Here is a 17,881-nt window from a genome sequence, read left to right as displayed (position 1 = left end):
TAGTGTCATTAAAAAATGTCCGCGTCAATACACTGACGACAGCCTTAAATGTCTTTTTTGAATTTTGTCTGAACCAATGGATTAGAGCCTCGAATTCCCAACGGTTTGTGAGAAAGTAACAACAGGTTTGGATTCTGCCGGCCGCCGTACACTTAATGACGTATACGCAGCATGAATTTCGATTGGATGTTTCAATAGTCGCGGGCTACTTGAACTGAGACAGCAACAATATCTGCACGGTCTGAAAAGAAACAAGGCAGGATAGGTGAGGGCATCTTATTAGATGCAAATGGTGTGATTGTGATTCTTTTCTTTGTTATAGCTTAATTTGTTACAGCATGGAGGTTTCTCTTTAGTTAAGGGTCGTCAATTGGCTTTGGGAGATTCATTTCAGTAGTTGCTAGTCTGCAGCTTATTTTTTAAGTAGTTTGCTGCTAGCTACCTGGCTAGCGACGTCTGCTTTTCGACATTGTGAGTCCTCATTCGATTCTTGCTCGACTTTAGTTTGCTAAATTGGTTACTTGAACGTCACAATTGATTTCATGACTAGCTTGTAACAATACAATTGCACTAGTTTCTTGTTTTATTTTGAAAACCTTACACATTAGCAACACATTCTTCAGACCAGCTTGGTTAGCCACTGTCCGCAAGAAAATGTCAGCCTTTACTCAAGGAAACGCGCTTCATGATACCGAGAGAGTGCTCCAGAATCAAGAAAACTCGCTCAGACTACGGGCTTCTAAAGGCAGATCGGAAAATCAAGAAAATGTGATCCCAAAGCCAACTAACAGAACTGTTTTGGGAGCCTTGGAAAACAATCCACGCAGACTCCAGACTCAGCGCGGCTTAAAACAGGTTGGTGTGAGCTGCAGGCTGCAAAGTTAGCTGAATTGAAGCTAACGGATTTCATTTGCCGTTCATAACGTTAACGTTAGATGGCTTTCCCATCTTTGACTCCATCCAACAGTGGCTTTTGGGGCGTGGGATAATTGTTGTATGAGTAATGTTATACCTATGTAGCCTTAATTGTGTGGTGTATATTTTGGTCATTTATGAGAAGCTAGTTTTAACTTGGGTGGCTAACTTAGCCACCTGTGGGTAGCGCTGTGCAAGCTATCCAACCGCCAAGCCTTTACCAACCATCTATTTGGCTGACAAACATGACTGTTTTAAACATGTGGCTCACAATCGAATTTTATAAAATATGAAATTAAAATGGTCAGTACGTAGACACGTGAGTAAATTCCGGCGGTGTCTTGCCCGTTTTCTCCAAAGTGGTACGTTTTTAAATGTCCCAAGTTCCCTCCCAAGCTTTCCGCCATTTTGCGCCTGTCAGGACACTGAACAACTTTCTCGCAGGCAATCAGCTGTCTCTGGGTAATAATCCGGTATCTTAATTGTGGTAGGGTTTGCATTATGGCACTCTTGCTTGGAAGTAATTTAACATTAAAGTTTGCCGCGTCAATCTGTTGCATGTTTGCGTCATGCTTGTTTTGAGCTGTGGTGACCTATTAACGTAGACATACAATGTATTTGCCACCTTCCAGGGATTAAACCAAGGACTGTCCTGCAAAACAGAAGACAATGGCCGGAGCTGTGCAGAAAATGTGGCTCCAAAACAGCCGGCTTTCCAGATTCATGTGGATGAGCCTGATGGTGCCTGCATCAAGAAACAAGTATCTTCCAAGCGCAGCCCCGTGGAGCCTTCTCCCCTAACACTAAACCCGACTGTAACACGTCTAAGGCAGCCACTCGCCCCTATTGACCTACCTATGGATGTCAGTTTTGGTATGTTTGATCAAGATCGGCTCATTAATACCTTGTTAATTCCAGTAACTGAAATGGTCCAAATGACTGACTTTGCACTATCTGCCTTCAGACTCTGCTATGGACATGTCTGTTGTTGAAGAAGAGAAACTGCCCTGTGTGAATGAAGTCACTGAGTATGCTGCAGAAATACATGCACATTTGAGGGAGATGGAGGTGAGCAGACTTTACTGGAGTGTCTGACTGGGCCTTCACTTAGTGTCATATCATGGTCGCCTTCTCAACTCATGGCTGGGAACTTTATGCTTGTTAACAGGTGAAGTGCAAACCAAAACCCGCATACATGAAGAAGCAGCCGGACATCACAAACAGCATGCGGGCCATCCTTGTGGACTGGCTTGTAGAGGTCGGTGAGGAGTACAAGCTTCAGAACGAGACCCTGTATCTGGCTGTGAACTACATCGACCGCTTCCTGTCTTCAATGTCCGTATTGAGGGGAAAGCTGCAACTGGTCGGAACAGCTGCCATGCTGCTGGCTTCGTAAGTGTTTGCTGCCAGTAAGCTACTTTGTGCCTATAGAGGCTGTGTAGCCCTGTTTTGTGGCATGCTCTGATGGTGGGAGCTGACCCATGTCTTGCCCCCACAGGAAATTTGAGGAGATCTACCCTCCAGAGGTGGCAGAATTCGTTTACATTACTGATGACACTTACACGAAAAAACAGGTGTTGAGAATGGAGCATCTGATCCTGAAGGTGTTGTCTTTTGATCTGTCGGCCCCCACAATCAACCAGTTTCTCACCCAGTACTTTCTGCACCAGCCAGTCAGCAAAAGGGTAGAGAGTTTGGCGATGGTGAGTGCATGGTTCACACCCAGTTGATTGTATGCTAGTGCTCTGGCATTGCTTATGTTGGTGTTTTCTCGTGCTGATTTTTACAAGGAGTTTACCTCCCTTTTCTAGTTTCTTGGAGAGTTGAGCCTGGTAGATACGGACCCCTCCCTGAAGTATCTCCCGTCACAAACGGCAGCTTCTGCGTACATTTTGGCCAATCACACAATCACTGGTGGATCTTGGGTGAGTCGAGTTGGCTTGACACTGGAATCTTTGCTTTTGAGTCTTTAAACCAGATATCAGGTTGTAACTTAATCACTGCATCATTCGTCACATCCCATTTCCAGTCAAAGACGCTGGTTGAGGCCACTGGATACACCCTGGAAGACTTGATGCCCTGTGTGTTGGATCTGCATCAGACCTACCTCAACGCTGCCAAACATGCACAGCAGTCTGTGAGGGAGAAATACAAAACCTCAAAGTAAGTAGACCTGTGCATTTTGCGTTCCTTGAGCTTTTGATGTGCTTTCCTTGTTGCATGTTGATCAAAGCATGTTTCATGATTCTGATGTTTGTCACTGTCTTTCTCAGGTACCATGAAGTCTCCGTTATTGAACCCCCAGAGAAGTTGCAATTAGAATAGTTTTGATCCCGGATCCTTATAATTGTTTGTACATTTATTTTTCTACTAAATGTTGCATTTTCCAGGATTTAAATGACTGAAACCATAGCCTTGATTACTTGGGTATGTGGTGAGATTAGTGCTTTTTAATGTGCATTTTTATATGGCTGTCCTTAAGGACTGCTTTTAATGCCTGATTCAGCCAACAAGAAACTCGTATGTAGTAAATCAAGCTGTGGTTTTTAAATGTTTTTGTATGTCCCCCTCCTTTTTCGAGGCAATCTCTGGACTATTTAAGCAGCCTCAGATTTTTCTTCCATTTTTGGAAATGCCACCTGTAATTAAATGCCCAGATTTTTACATCTAATTGGTGTCCTGTCTTTTACAGTATGTTGAAAGTACTCCTTGTTTGACGTTGACAAGCATTGCTATTGTGATGTAACACTTCTCCGAGGTATACATTTCAGATAAACTATCCCTATTGTCAGTGTTGATTGGTCCACATTACGGAGTTAACTACTTGGGAAGTGAATGCAAAAGCTTTGCCAACACAATTTGTACTGAATCCTTTTTAAAGTTATCTATACGTATATTTGCAAATTTGTGTGGGTGTGATCGTATACCACCAAAGTGAAGCTCACCAACTGTTAATATAGTCCCCTACCCAAATACACCTTCCAAAGCTTGGTTTCTTTAAGTGTGAGGTGCATAGCTTTGGTTCACCATTTGTTGATTGTAAGCAGATTTGGAAATGGGGAGCTAATTAAAGGCTTTTCATAGCTGGAGGGAGATGGTTAACTTGTGCAATATAGGAAATTGGGTCAGGACAGACTTGCTTTTCCTGTCTGAAACCTATATTCTTTAGACTGATGGTAGTCTGACTTACATTTAAGTATAATTTCATAACCTTGATTACAGTTGGTGTCAAAACATGACAATTGGTCTTGAACCTACACAAAGTCTTATGTTTTGAGTTTTGTTCAAGGGCTGTTAAAGGTGACCTAATATATTTTAACTTGCATCACACATTGGTTTAGCAGATGCTTTTGTCCAAAGAGACTTACAAATAAAAACAATAGCTAAAAATGAACAGTATAAACGGTTTTGAAATATTGGTAAGACTACATAAAGGAAAATAACACGTCAATGCAATATCAATGATTAATAGCCTAATGATAATGAATACCGTAGTACATAAACCATAACTTGGCATACACTTAAGTGGTTCTTGTCTTTAGACTCCTTGAAAGACCCAAACTCACAGGAATGGAGAGTACTGGGCAACTCATTCCACCACTGAGGAAGAGTTGAATTTGACCTAGCATTTATGGCAACAGACGTTCAGAAGACCGCAGTGGGGAATTGGGTACAATTGAAATAGCAGGGAGCAGATCCAGTAAGTGTCCTATAGGCCAAGGTGAGATTTAAATTTGATTCTGGCCATTATAGGGAGCCAATGAAGAGTAAACCTCCTAAATCACATGTAACTCCTCAGTTAATCAAATATTCAAATGCAAGTTGTGAATTAAGGTTTTATTAAGTTTTTTGTTCATGTACTAGATTGAGTTCATTCGGCTACACAAACAACTAATAAAACAAATGGACTAAAATGACAGCATGCCTTAACATTTCAGTGAACTATGAGAATCAACTTTTGATGTAAGAACCTACAATGTCACCCCACAGAAGATGCAATGCAGTTCCAGAGTACACATGGCCAATCTGACAAAAGCAATTTGTCTGTACATGAACACTAAATCTTTGACCCAGTTTAGGGAAATAGAAGCATATTAAAGTTAGCAATTGTTAAGGTAACATTTGAAAAAGTATTACAAATAATAACGGCACATAAAATCTGGCTTCTTTCAAATGAAGATGACTGAGATTCTCCCAGACTAATTGTTAATACAGATTGTATCATCAAAGTTCACATTTTAATTTGGATAGGAAAAGCGATTTAAGACAACACCAGCACATACCAAACAAGAAAGCTGTTTCACAGGAAATTAAGTATAAAAATGGATTAGATTCATATAATCCAATGCTTTGACTCGACAGTACCCAGACACTAATCCCACCTCTGACAAAAGTACAATGTAATCTCACTCAAGAATCATGAACCTTAATAATTCCATCATAAATAAGTAATCTCAATTTAATCCAGCTCTGAAGAGGAAAAAAATATGAACCACAAATAAATACATCCTGAAGGTGACAGACCAAAAGCTGTTCCACCATGGGTGACAAAAAATAAAAATCCTACAGTGCCCCACAGTACATATAGTAACCATAATCGTTGGGTGTACCCTACAGCGTAGTTTCCCCACAGTGCATGGTTAAAAAGGAAAGGTCAGTCATCCAGGTATTAAAATCCAGCTGTTGTGTCCAGTGCAGCAAAAGCTCAAAAGGGGGAAGCAGATGAAGAGCAAGATGGTTGACGGGAGCAGCTGTGACACCCTCCAAAACATTCATCTAGAGTCTGCTTAACGTCAGTCTCTTAGGTGGTACATCCCTTCCTCCCGCTGCAGGGGGCTGTGTTTGTATGAGTGGGAGTGTGTGTGTGTGTGTGTGAGTGAGTGGAGCGGGCGGGGGTAAGGGCGGGTGAGATGAGAGGTCAGGTTAGACGCCAGTAGGGGCCAGGCGGCTGATGAAGGCGATGCTGTTGAGGCACATCCGTCTGAAGAAGGCAGGGCAGGTGGGCTTCATGATGAAGTGCTCCAGAAGCATGCGCAGCTCCGTGAACAAGGTGCTGGGGATGGAGGAGGAGAGGAGTTAGGCATCAGTGAGCAGGGGCACATGAAATCAGTCGCTAAATCTGACCGCAATTTACTTCGCAAATGACTTTCCTATTGTGTCTGATACAATTTCTACTATATGTTGTACTTACAGTGGTATTACATAGAATAAATAGATCTGCCTTGCGCAACAGCATAAAAGATAGCCAACTAGCCAAGCTGTTGCCAAATTCTTATATGACTGGGGTTTCCAACTCAGGCTTTTCAATATGTATTATTTTGCTCTGACTGCTCAGGCACAATAATACATGCCTTCCTAAATATGGTATTATATGGAATATGTGCAGTATGGAAATCATGAGGCTAGCTAGCTTACAAGCCCATATGGCAAAAAACCTACACAGTGTTCTTTTAACTTTGCTAAAACATGGAGGTGTGGGGGACAAAACCACTAATTAGGAATACCTACCGGCAGTATGGGTTCCGTCTGGAAGAATACCGGAGTGTGAGAAATCGGTAGTATATGAACGGCTGCAGAATGCTTCCCTGTCCACTGTAGAAAGAGAAGAATCAATCACTTGTGTACACTAATTGTGTACTTTGGGTAAAGCCTGCAAGTAACCTCCTATTGGGTGATAGACAGCCACTCAAAACATATTGAGCTTACTTATAGCTGCCAGCTTTTGAGAGGTTATAATGTAGAAGTGCAAACTATTCATTGCACTCTTCATATAGCCAAGCTTGCCATACCTGAAAAGCATGAAGACCGTTGCGGGCATGAGGAAGATCTCATTGCAGGCAATGAACTTAAGAATGTTCTGCTGATTAGCAGTAAGCTTATTGAGGAAATTCCTCACAAACATGAGGCTGTTGGGTCCCACTGCCTACAGAATGCAAGATAGGAACATAGTGTAAGTGATTATTCATGAATTTATAACGTATTATTATTTATAGCTCATTTATAAGCAGTCTCATAATATGCCAGAAAAAGTTGAAGTAAAAGCTTACATTATTCAGATGGACTACCTGATAGGATTTTGACTAGACAACATTGTTTTGAGGGAAAGTGGAGATTCCAACTTTGACTTTAACTCCGATGGCAATAAAGAAGACTGTTGCCATTCACTTATACCTACACCCACTGTATGTATGGCCCGTCGATTAGCATTTCATTAACGGGCAGGAGAGGTTTACCACAAGGCTGAGGAACTGGTACTCACATCAAGGACCTTTGTAGTGTAAGTAGTAGCATGGAGCAAGGAGAAGAGGAAGATGGGGAATATGCTCACTGTTGATAGGGGTTAAGGAATGTTCAAGTTTTCAAAACAAACCAGGGGACATCAGTGGGGTATACTACGAAGCAAGTTGAACATAGCCAGGCTATCTAGACATATCGAGGATTCAAAAAGCCTTAACTGGGGCTATAAGTTAGGTGATACTACGAACGCAGTTATGTGTATATTTGTCAAACTAGGCTTTCAGCTCAGATTTTGTGCGTGTTGTCGGTGTTCTGATGATGTTGGCCAATCGTGAAACGTGGAGACGCACAAGACCGCCTATAATAAAAACGATTACTTCCGCATTTAAGGACGACAGCCTAATCTAGGGTGTTCATTTTTAGTGACTAGCTTTCAACACCAATAAATCGGTGGTAATGACATGTTTTATGGTATGAACGTTCATATTAATGGAATATTCGCACACGCAACGGTGAAATGCACCTGCGAGATCAAAAAAGTTTGGATAGGCGGAGCGTCGTCCCCTGTAACATACATGACAGAATCTTACATGTGATAACTTTGTTTTTCCAAGATAATTGATTGGTCAGCAGCACGATTTGAGTTTTAACTTAGCACAAAACCTCCTCCCGACCAGGTTTGGTTGCCAGCATGAGATACCATGGTGATATAGCGACGCTAAAAGAGAGCGACTTTCGTGTGACAGCTAACCCAGGCTTTGAGCGCAACATACCTCGCTAACCCACTAATCGAGGTTCGTAGTACACCCCACAGTTCTAGAGCTCACATTGACTGCGTTTCCATGCACACCATATTCCGAATAAGGTCCATATTCTGGTTATGGCAATATTCAGAATAAGATGTTTCCTTGTGTAGAAGAATATTCCCATTTACATGTTAATCAGCAGATGCTGAATAAAACAGCCACTAGAAGTAGAAGTAGTATCGGTCATGACGTCTCAACGGTCTCTGTCTGAATTTCATTCATGACCGCAAAATAGGTGAATTTGGCCAGATTGCAGCTGCTATTGTTTTTGCATTTTAGCCTTGCATTAGGACACTTTGAGGGGTTTTCCACGATTCTTCATCTGTAAGCAGTGCGTCCAAAACCTGTGTCTGAGTTTTATGATGCTTTCACCCAGCAATAAATTCCATCTTGACATTTAAACTTTCAGGTTTTAATACATAAATTGACCTCGTCTTCACTCCAAAAGTGCAAACTTTTTGCTACATTTTTCTGCAAAGTGTCAGGGCAACAACCAAAATTCCTTGCACAAACGGAATGTAATATTCCAAAATGTGCATTTTCCAACCCATGTGTTTACATTCCACAATATTCCGGTTAAGGAAATGCTTAACAAGTCGATTAATGAATGCAGCGCAAACAACAGTCAATGAACGCGAGACAAGAGTTGGCTACTCTCCTTTCGCGTTCATTGACTGTGGTTTGCGCTGCATTCGTTTATCAACTTGTTAAGCCTTTCCTTCGAGGCCGCACACGCACGCATGCACACCAGCAGCAAATACATTCGTTTCATCAATCAGCCCTGTACCCCCAATCTGGATTAGGTCTTTAAGGATACTGGTGATGGGGTAGGAGTTGACCAGGATGAGCGAATAGAGCAGGTAGTGGCAGCTGTCCTCCTGCAGGGCCTGGGCCAGGAAGGCTCGGCTCAGCTGGAAGCGAGGCAGTCTCTGGTGCAGCCGCAGGGCGCTGGTCAGCGCATTGGCCAACAGGGCACGCTGGTAGAAATTTGTGGCAGCGTACGGACTACAGGGGGAGATAGTATAATGTGCATACATACACATAGTATTGTAGTCTTTTGATATGTAAGGCACTGCACACATCATCAACTTGTTGGCAGTTGTTGTGCAATCAGCTGTATGTCAATAACAATGAACAGATATTAATAATTCCAAAAACATACAAATGGAAACATCAATACAAAACACAGGGCTCGACATTAAAGGTTGCCTGGTTGCCCTTGGCTACTACATTGTTACAAGTGGCAACCAAAACCTCATGCCTGGTTGCCAAGCTGGAAACCACTTTTAAAGGTTAACATTGAACCCTAAACAGCATGCCTGTATGAGTAAATAAGGTGAGCAGTGGTGAAAAAAGGCTGATAAAATCAAGCAGGTCCATTCACTCACCCCATGATAGGGAGAATAAACATGATAGAGCAGTACACTGTGAAGAGTCGAGACATCCACATTGCAGTTTCCAACTTGTTAGCCAACAGGAATTGCTGCAAAACACAGATGTATTCATTTATGTGTGAAGCTTATGTCAAAACAACCAGAAAGGGAGGAAGTTATAGGGAGGAATCAATCATTATTTGAACTTTAGCCTTATTACAACCAGTGTAAGAATTACAGACTTTATTGTGCAGCAGTCCACGTGAGAAGCAAAGTTATAGGGAAGTAATGTCAGTAACAATACATCAAGAGACAACACTCACAATGAGGCAGATAACGGGTCGGTTACTGTAATGCTTTATGATCACTGTGGCTAGTTGTAGTTCATAGCAACCACTTACCACTGGCCCTGCCTGAGGAGGGGGAGGAGGAGGAGGGGTTTGGTGCTCTGTGTCTGCCATCTTTCAAATCCGACGTTGACTCTGGTAAAAGTAGAAAACACGGTGCACTTTTGCAAATCTGTCTTGACCACTCCAGTGAAGAGAAACGTGAAAAGGCTTAGCCTAACTAGTACACCCCATGGAGTTCTGTACGGCCTATTACCAACCCTCCATACAGTTTTGGAGAACAAGAGTCAATCTACTTCAAATCTGTCTATGTACAGTAGACGAATAGTTATCCTCCGCTAACTGATAGATGGGCAACGTTAATTATCATCAGCATGAGCCTTGCATTAGGTGATAAAAGGGTGACTAGAAAGCTAACGTTAGTTAGCCAGTTGGCTGTCATAGTAACGTTAACGTTAGAATAAAAATGACAAGAGTAAGATCCCCAAATGCAAACTATCACAGAACATTTTCGAAAACCCTTCCTTAAAATAGTGCTTGTCTGGAACTTTCGAGTACTTCAGATGTGTTCCAAAAGGAACATTAAACATGTGTGTCGTTTTAAGTGTAATAAGCATAGTGTTAAACGGTATTGCTGGCTAACGTTAGCTAGTGGAAATGTTTAGCTTGTTCTGGCTAGCTTCTAATGTAAACTTCCAAGATAAAAAAATAAAGACACAGAGTGCAAGAACACAGAGATTGGTAAGACTCTGTGCCTATCCTGTGACAATTTCAGTTTTTCCAGAGAGTGGTTCTTATTGTCGTTAGATTATTCAGCTCTAATGTTAGCTACTTTTATCTAGAATGTTCTCCAAGTCAGCAAGCTAGCGGAAGAGAGCTAACGTGAGCAAGCATACTAGCTAGTCGCGATAGTTAGCCTTCTCGCTTGAAATGACCAGTGACAGAAAAAATACTTCGTGCTTTGACAACGGCAAAAAGAAATGGATTATGGCTCTTAAAATTACCTGCGATGACAGAAGATTCACTTGACACCAGAAATGTGTAACGGTAGTTCGATCAAACAAACAAATGGAGAGATTTCATTCAATGAAATGCTTGCTAGCAGGCTATGCTACACTGTGGACTCCACCAATGTGTGCCGCAACCAACCTGGTCCTGCCCTGGTTCCGTTCCCATGAGCACCACTCGATCAGCTGACATTGGCTGTAAGATTATCGCGATATGTCATCACTCAGACTGCTGTTGGCTGCTTGGCCAGAGATGGCTTGGCCCATTTGTTTTGCTTTCAGCTGTAGCAAAAACAGAACTCTTTATTTAGAAGAGGTCCTGGGTAATATTTGTATGCACTTCATTTAGCGGAGAATATCTCAACTGTTATAGACTAATATGACCCCATTATTGAACAATGTGGGATGTGTGCCAAAATCTCTACCCGGGGACGAAAGTCCTGAAAATGACCACAGTAGGTGACACTTTATCACACTACAGGTGAATGGGACTTTTTACCTCTTTATAGATATCCTCATACATTTCTACCAGTTTAATCTATTAATCTATATTAAGATAAATACTTTTTGTATTACACTTTGTCTTAAAATATATGCAAATGAGGCAATAGGCCTATCTCATTAAATATGCATAGGCTACACACACACACACACACATACTCACACACACATACACACAGATATACACACTCACACACACACCTACACAGACATACACTCACACACATACACATGTATGAGTGTGTGTGTATGAGTGAGTGTGTATATCTGTGTGTGTATATATATACACACACATATATATATATATATATATATATATATATATATATATACGCACACACTGTGTGTGTGTATCTGTGTGTGTATATATATATATATATATACACACACATATATATATATATATACGCACACACACACACACACACAATATGCACACTAACTCTCACACCCCATGCAGATACACACACACAGACCATATACACTAACTCTCACAACTACATGCAGACACACACGCATGCACATACACATTCAGGGTTCTATTTTATCGAGCCGAAGCTCCTGGTAAATAAACAATGTTTACATATTTTTCATATTTATTATTACCAATGGTGTCAGTATTCATATCAGTTTGAATAGTCCTGTCAGAATACCTTTATTTTAACAAAAAAGCAATTTGAGAAACCTTTAATTGACTATACGCATATTATCCTACTTATCCATAAAACTCACTTTTTCATCTACTTTTCTACATTTAAAAAAATAAAATAATAATTGATTACTTCAAAGGGTTGCTAATAACACATGATTTGCATATTTGCATGTCTGAGAAATATTTGGGCTTAAATGTGTTACAGTTTTTCTTGATCGTTTTGATATCGTGTCAACTCTGACATCACGTTCTCAAAACAATTAACACCCGTGTCTGAACAAAAGCACTCTGGAGAAAATGACACATTTTGCTTGCAAAAGGCTGTTACTCTCTCAAAACAATTAAAACATGCAGCAAAAACAAATCTTGCCCTCAAACACTACAACTTGTTGCATATTCAAGAACACTCTTTAATCAATCATTACACACTTGACAACAAAATGCAAAATCTAGTTCTCAAAATGAGCATTTTTGCTATGTCTGTTCCATTACTTTCTCATTTTTCTGGTATCAGAAAAAAAACTGTGAAAAGACAAAATGTACTGAATAAAAATAAATGTATTCATTCCTCCCAAGATGTAACTGTCATTGATATGTAAGACATACAGCAAATACCTAGCAAGATACTGTAAATTTCATTGAACTACAACTTTCATCGAAATAAACCTACAGTAAACACCTTTTGTACTGTTTTCTCCACCAAATAGGTACTTTGTCTAAATGTGCATTACATAGATCCATACTTGCAAATAGCAACACAGAACAGACATCTCTTATGTATAATGAATGATTGCTGATTGAAGAATTGTGCAAAGGAGTTTCACACAGGTGTATCAAAGATTCAGACTTATGCAAGGAATCTATACCACCTGTGAAAAGATGTTTTCCTTTTGTTTAGCATGGGAAAGCCAATAGAGTTTGGGGCTTTTGAATGACACCTGTGTTAACTGTTTTGCAAAAGGGTGTGAGAAATGTGTGAACCCAATGAAAATGTGTGATCACATTCGCAAGAGATGACTTCTGCTGTGCAAAGAAAGTAGTCATGAAGACCAAGTGGGTTCCAGTTTACTTAAGCAGGTAAAAGCAATCGAGAAAAACTGTAAGACTTAGGCAACACCAACTAAATGGCCACAAGATGGCGCCAAAAAGCAATAGTTTGTGAGCCACCACTGCACTCCATTCTCGCAACGAGGAGAAGAGATTGGTAGGCCTAGTGTCCATGTCGAAATGTGTTTTTATCTGTTAGGATTTTATGACGAAAAACTCTTGCATTCATGTTCCTAAAATGTTTACCTGCCTCTAAGCAACAATTGGATAGCTGGTTTACTTTACGCAGCATTTTGGCCTATCCACAATTGATCTCTCTTGTAGTGTTAGTCCACATGTTACAACAATAAGAATATCCCTAAATCAAATACAACTTAATATAAACCTTTCCATAAACTCGTATTAGGCTAGAAAAGAATGTCTCAGTGTGTCAGCTTTGGAGAAGACGTGGATGATTTGACTGCAATCAACACTAGAGTGCGCACTTCCCTTGGAAATTGATTTTTTTTTTTGTTGAAAGGAACAGTGGAGCGTAATTAATTTAGCCTACTTATGTATAATATTTGATCACAGCATATTTTGAAATCATCTGCTATACAGTGACGGTAAATGCATATTGTTTAAGTTGATCGACACGAAGGTCATAAAAGGATGGAACAGTTTCAACGTCGCTCGAAAATATAGCCAATGTAAGCGACGTAAAATCTAATTATTTCTTTGCAAAACCTAATTAGGCATTAAAAAAGGTTAGCGCCAGCGCCTGAAACCGTTTTTGTTTAATAATCCCATTACTGACTGCTCATCATGTATAAAATGGTGCAGAGGGACACAAAGTTTCCACTTCTAAAAGTGAATCTCCGAGAAATAGCCGAGGCAAAAACTCACTGGCAGGATAAGAGGGGATTTGAGGAGGGAAAAGTCACCAGTATCCGACTGTAAGTACGCAAAGCCTATGATGCAGCCTGTTTACATGGGTTACGCTTTTCTTCTCTTTAGCGCTTGATAAGGCACAGTGTCAACTTCTAGATGAAAAGAATGAAATTATCTTATCGGATATATTGCTGTAAATAAAACGACTACTAGAAATGTACATTGATGTAAGACGGTTAACATAGGCAACACTTATTTTTCAGGCAGTGGAATTGCTGTGCGTAATTTCTTTCTCCTAGGGAAATGCGCATTAACCCGTCGCCAAAACTTGAGCGCAGTGCATCGAAATTCTTTTAGAACTTAGCAAGCTATTTTAAAATTACAGCAGTGTTGTTTCTAGGACTCAGTCCTAGAGTAGTCGCTCATTTAGCAATATGGACTTGAATAAAGTCGTTCTACAACCGGTAGCCTAGCCTGCCATGTTTTATGTTATACAGAGTTACTTCACAGTTTTCTGTACGTTTTTTATTTCGTAAAAGTAAACAATAAAATAAGAATATTCTTTTTAAAGGGTTTTTTTATCCTCCACTTTCTTCACCCTTTACCCAGTCACTTAAAAACGCATCCATCAGCGTGCGCCATGCGTTTTCTGGGGAATTTGCCCACCAAACAAAGAGGAACGACTGACATTCTAAAGTCAAAGAGTCTTTAAGTAGAAATCAAAGGCTATCTTCAATATGACTCCGGTTGTTATCGGAAAAGAGAACTTTCTTCTCCCAGCAGCTGTATCGTGGCCAGAATAAAGAATTTAAACAAACAGGGTGTGGAATGGGCCGAAACAAACGAAAATCGGGGACAAGCTAGAATGGTGCATCAAAAGGGGAGAAAGGGATACGGTGAATCGATTCCCTGCAGAATTCCTTTCAGGCTGTTTGTCAAAGAAACACAGGCTAAACAACAAAAGTACAGGCTATAAAGAGCCTTTTGGGCTTTGCTCTGTTTAGACTCAAACAGCTCGCGAATAAATAAACTGCACGCTTCAGACCCGGGTTAAAACGGCTGATTAAGCGCCGAATGTAGTGCTAAAATAAGGCGAATATAATTATCTAACGGAGATTTATCAAGGGTAATAGGATAAAATATAAATAAAAAAAATAAACTGCCTAACTGTATATAAGTTGTGTCAAAACGAAAAACTTGTTTTTTTTTTGTGTGTGTTTTTTTATTTTTTTATCAACATTCGCACTCAAATACGAAAAGTAACCTAATAGCCTACAAGCAAATATTGCTTTAGTCTTTTAAGTCGTAGGCTGCTGGTGTCAATGCATCAGTTCGCTCTTAAAAGTCACCACAAATCGCCTAGGCGTTCCTTACATGAATGTTTGACAGGGGCTTTTGTCATTGATAGCAACATCGCAAAAGGAAATTGAGATATTGGTTTTAATGAACCGTATTCAGAAAAGTCTCTTTTCCATTGCACATCATTAAGAAAATTTAACTTTCTCTATCTTTCAACTGTAAATATTTTATTTGAGCCAATGTATTATTAGTAGCCTATTATTATTATTAGTAGGCCTGAAATTATAGTAACAATACTACTACTACTACTACTAATAATAATAATAATAATAATAATAATAATAATAATAATAATAATAATAAAGGCCTTGATTATAACTCAACCATGCCGTTTCTGTAAGGGCTAAAATCAGAATCAATTTGCATTTCCACTGGGCTTACGGTAAATCAAGACAATTGCAATATAATTAAGCCAAATTAAGCAAATAAGGACATTAATTATTGACCATCGAAGCCCAAAAGGAAAATGCCGTTTCAAAAAAGACATCAGAAGTGTCCCGCAGAGAGGTTAATGTCAAGATCACACTAGTATCATTATTGCTTTATCAAACATAATCACAAAACGGATTAATCAAACACAAGTGGCTTGAGAGCGCACATCGTTGGAGTTTAATGGATGGTTTTGCAATTGGGTGATATTATTTCCCGTCATTTTCTGAAAACAAATTGAACATTTATTGCATATATATTAAAAATTATACTCTCATCGCGCAAAGATGATGTCTCTGTTATTGAGGCGCTCCAAAGGTGAGGTCTCAGCGGATCAATTCCTCTGTCTTGTTACTCCCGCCGGAGAATGTTTTCAAATGCTTTAGAACCACGAAATTGATTCCGAAAAGAATTCATAACCCGCGATATGAGAGACATTTTGTATCCCACTCGTTTTTGCCCATGCGTGCTGTGGAAGTTTGCAGGCCTGCACAGTGTTCTGCTGTGGCCTAGCCTAGTACCAGGCTCTGTTCTTGTTTGGCATGAAGGCAACGCCATAGCCTTATGGCTTGCTTCATAAACACAACCATTAAGAAGTCACAAAGCTTTTATTGTGAATTTGATCTGAAAATAGAGCAGACTCCGGGCGGCCGGGCACAGAGGACTGGCCTTTGTCTCCTCATGCAGAGATGAATGACCAGTGTCACGCAGATGATTAGTTTGCACTATTAAATTGTCAAAAAGGAAGGATTTCCCTAATAATGCGTTTCTATAAGGAATTATGGAATTGTGTGTGTGGTTGGACTGGCTTTGGCTCGGGAGCTAACAAAGGTTAGTAATGGCTGTTGGGAAATTGCTGAGAATATGGTGAAGGTCAAACGAAGTTCTCAGACACTGTTTAGGACACAGTCAGTGATTAAATGGATTCATTTTTGTCTGCGCATTTCAAGTTGACGACGGAGAAATTACATATAAATTCTGATACAAATAAATAAGCATCTATCTGTCAAATCAGTTATTTGCTAATTTTGTCATTGCATATGATGTTGCACGACTTCTGAAAACCTTATATTTAGGCCTATCCTATTTTAGGTTAAAAATCGTTCTTTATTTATCTTAGATCGGTTGGATCTTGTTGGGTAGGCTGTATGGCCAGTAAAACCTACCATACAAAATAACCACCTTTGTGTACTGCATATGTGGCCTGAAGGGATCCCCTTGCAGATCGCACAAACAGTGGTAACTTTTTGTGTTAAATGTTAACAACTTGGACCTATCCTTTCTGTCGCCAACAACAAATCAGTGTTGACTCGAACACTCGGTCCCTTTGTGTCCATTGTGCTGCTGCCCTCACTTGAAGATTTATGTATTTTTGATATTAAATTCCCTCTGTCATCAAGACTGCTCTCTTGTTGACTTTTCTTGACCCGCCGACCCGTTCACCAAACTTTCCCATATTTAACGCGGGACGTTGCCCCCACTCTTTGGCTGGCCTGGCTTTTGCGATTCGCTGGGCATTGTTGGCATGTGCTGTTTGCTCTGTTCTTGAACTTCAGTGCGCCTCACAGGCGAAGCGGCCGTGTCCCCATCCTGTACTTTGAACTCTGGATCTTCCTTCAAATAAATGCCTTGTCCCTTCAAGTCTCCCCCTGGCTTCCCAGCTTGCTAATTAGTTAAACAAACGCTTATACTAATGATTCCCTGGCCGGGCGGGCCGCGGCAGGTTTTGTTCGACTGAGCTGCCGCTGGCGAGGACTTTGCTTGTCCTGCTGGAAACTTGGCCTCTCTGACCTAAGCTATCTGGGAGTTGTAAGATCGGGTGGACAGCGCTGTCCGGAGTCCATCCCCCACCAGGCCAAAGGCCAGCATCGAGACGCCTCGGAATGCCACCTCCAGCTGCTTAGGTTGACATCCGCGACAAAGGCCCAGTGCGCCATGAGGCCGAATGTTTGTCCATACACTCACTTTTTGGCATGTGTTAAATACTGTTTATGTCACAAATCTTAAAAATACGACGAACCATTGCAAAGTGACGTGCAGCTACGGTTCCGTGGATCACAACATCATGCACCAAGGAAGTTTGTTGCCTCCTTGGCGCACAGACTTGTGCCTGAGCAATGCCCGTGAGAGAGCTCCGAGGAGGTCTCGACAGAAATGGATACTAATTGCTGGGACTGTACACTGCTGCTCTCCAAAGAGCCCCGGGCCATCGAAGGACCTGCTTGTCAGCGACTAATTGACAAGGGCTTGTCTGTTTTTGGAGCAGCTGGTCCTAAGCACTGGCGCACAAACGCAATCTTGACACGGCCCCTCTTCGCCCGGGGGACTTTGTGGGAAA

General features: G+C 40.8%; 2 protein-coding genes across 4 annotated transcripts; one reads left to right on the top strand and one right to left on the bottom strand.

Annotated features, from left to right (window-relative positions):
- The first annotated feature begins 166 nt into the window (after window positions 1–166).
- ccna2 (cyclin A2) lies at window positions 167–3,586 on the top strand. Of its 3 annotated transcripts, none has more exons than XM_042075435.1 (9): window positions 167–265; window positions 609–855; window positions 1,548–1,788; window positions 1,880–1,983; window positions 2,084–2,307; window positions 2,414–2,618; window positions 2,727–2,840; window positions 2,945–3,078; window positions 3,189–3,586. In XM_042075435.1, exons 2-9 carry the CDS (start codon window positions 655–657, stop codon window positions 3,238–3,240), a joined length of 1,275 nt encoding a protein of 424 aa, XP_041931369.1. In that variant the 5' UTR covers window positions 167–265; window positions 609–654; the 3' UTR covers window positions 3,241–3,586. The 3 variants fall into 3 exon arrangements, with proteins under 3 accessions (XP_041931369.1, XP_041931368.1, XP_041931367.1); XM_042075434.1 differs by having other exon boundaries at window positions 212–471; XM_042075433.1 differs by having other exon boundaries at window positions 213–855.
- Window positions 3,587–4,737: 1,151 nt separating this feature from the next.
- tmem33 (transmembrane protein 33) lies at window positions 4,738–10,860 on the bottom strand. The gene is made up of 8 exons (XM_042075441.1): window positions 10,683–10,860; window positions 9,733–9,813; window positions 9,347–9,441; window positions 8,776–8,963; window positions 7,175–7,242; window positions 6,705–6,838; window positions 6,424–6,507; window positions 4,738–5,968 (listed from the first exon to the last, which is right to left on the bottom strand). The coding sequence occupies exons 2-8, from the start codon at window positions 9,790–9,792 to the stop codon at window positions 5,839–5,841; spliced, it is 759 nt and encodes a 252-aa protein (XP_041931375.1). The 5' UTR covers window positions 9,793–9,813; window positions 10,683–10,860; the 3' UTR covers window positions 4,738–5,838.
- Between the last annotated feature and the right edge of the window lie 7,021 nt (window positions 10,861–17,881).

Source organism: Alosa sapidissima, chromosome 20 (assembly GCF_018492685.1).
Source record: "Alosa sapidissima isolate fAloSap1 chromosome 20, fAloSap1.pri, whole genome shotgun sequence".
Lineage (NCBI taxonomy): Eukaryota > Metazoa > Chordata > Actinopteri > Clupeiformes > Clupeidae > Alosa > Alosa sapidissima.
Note: the sequence above shows the minus strand (reverse complement) of the source record. Positions and strands in the feature narration are given on the sequence as shown.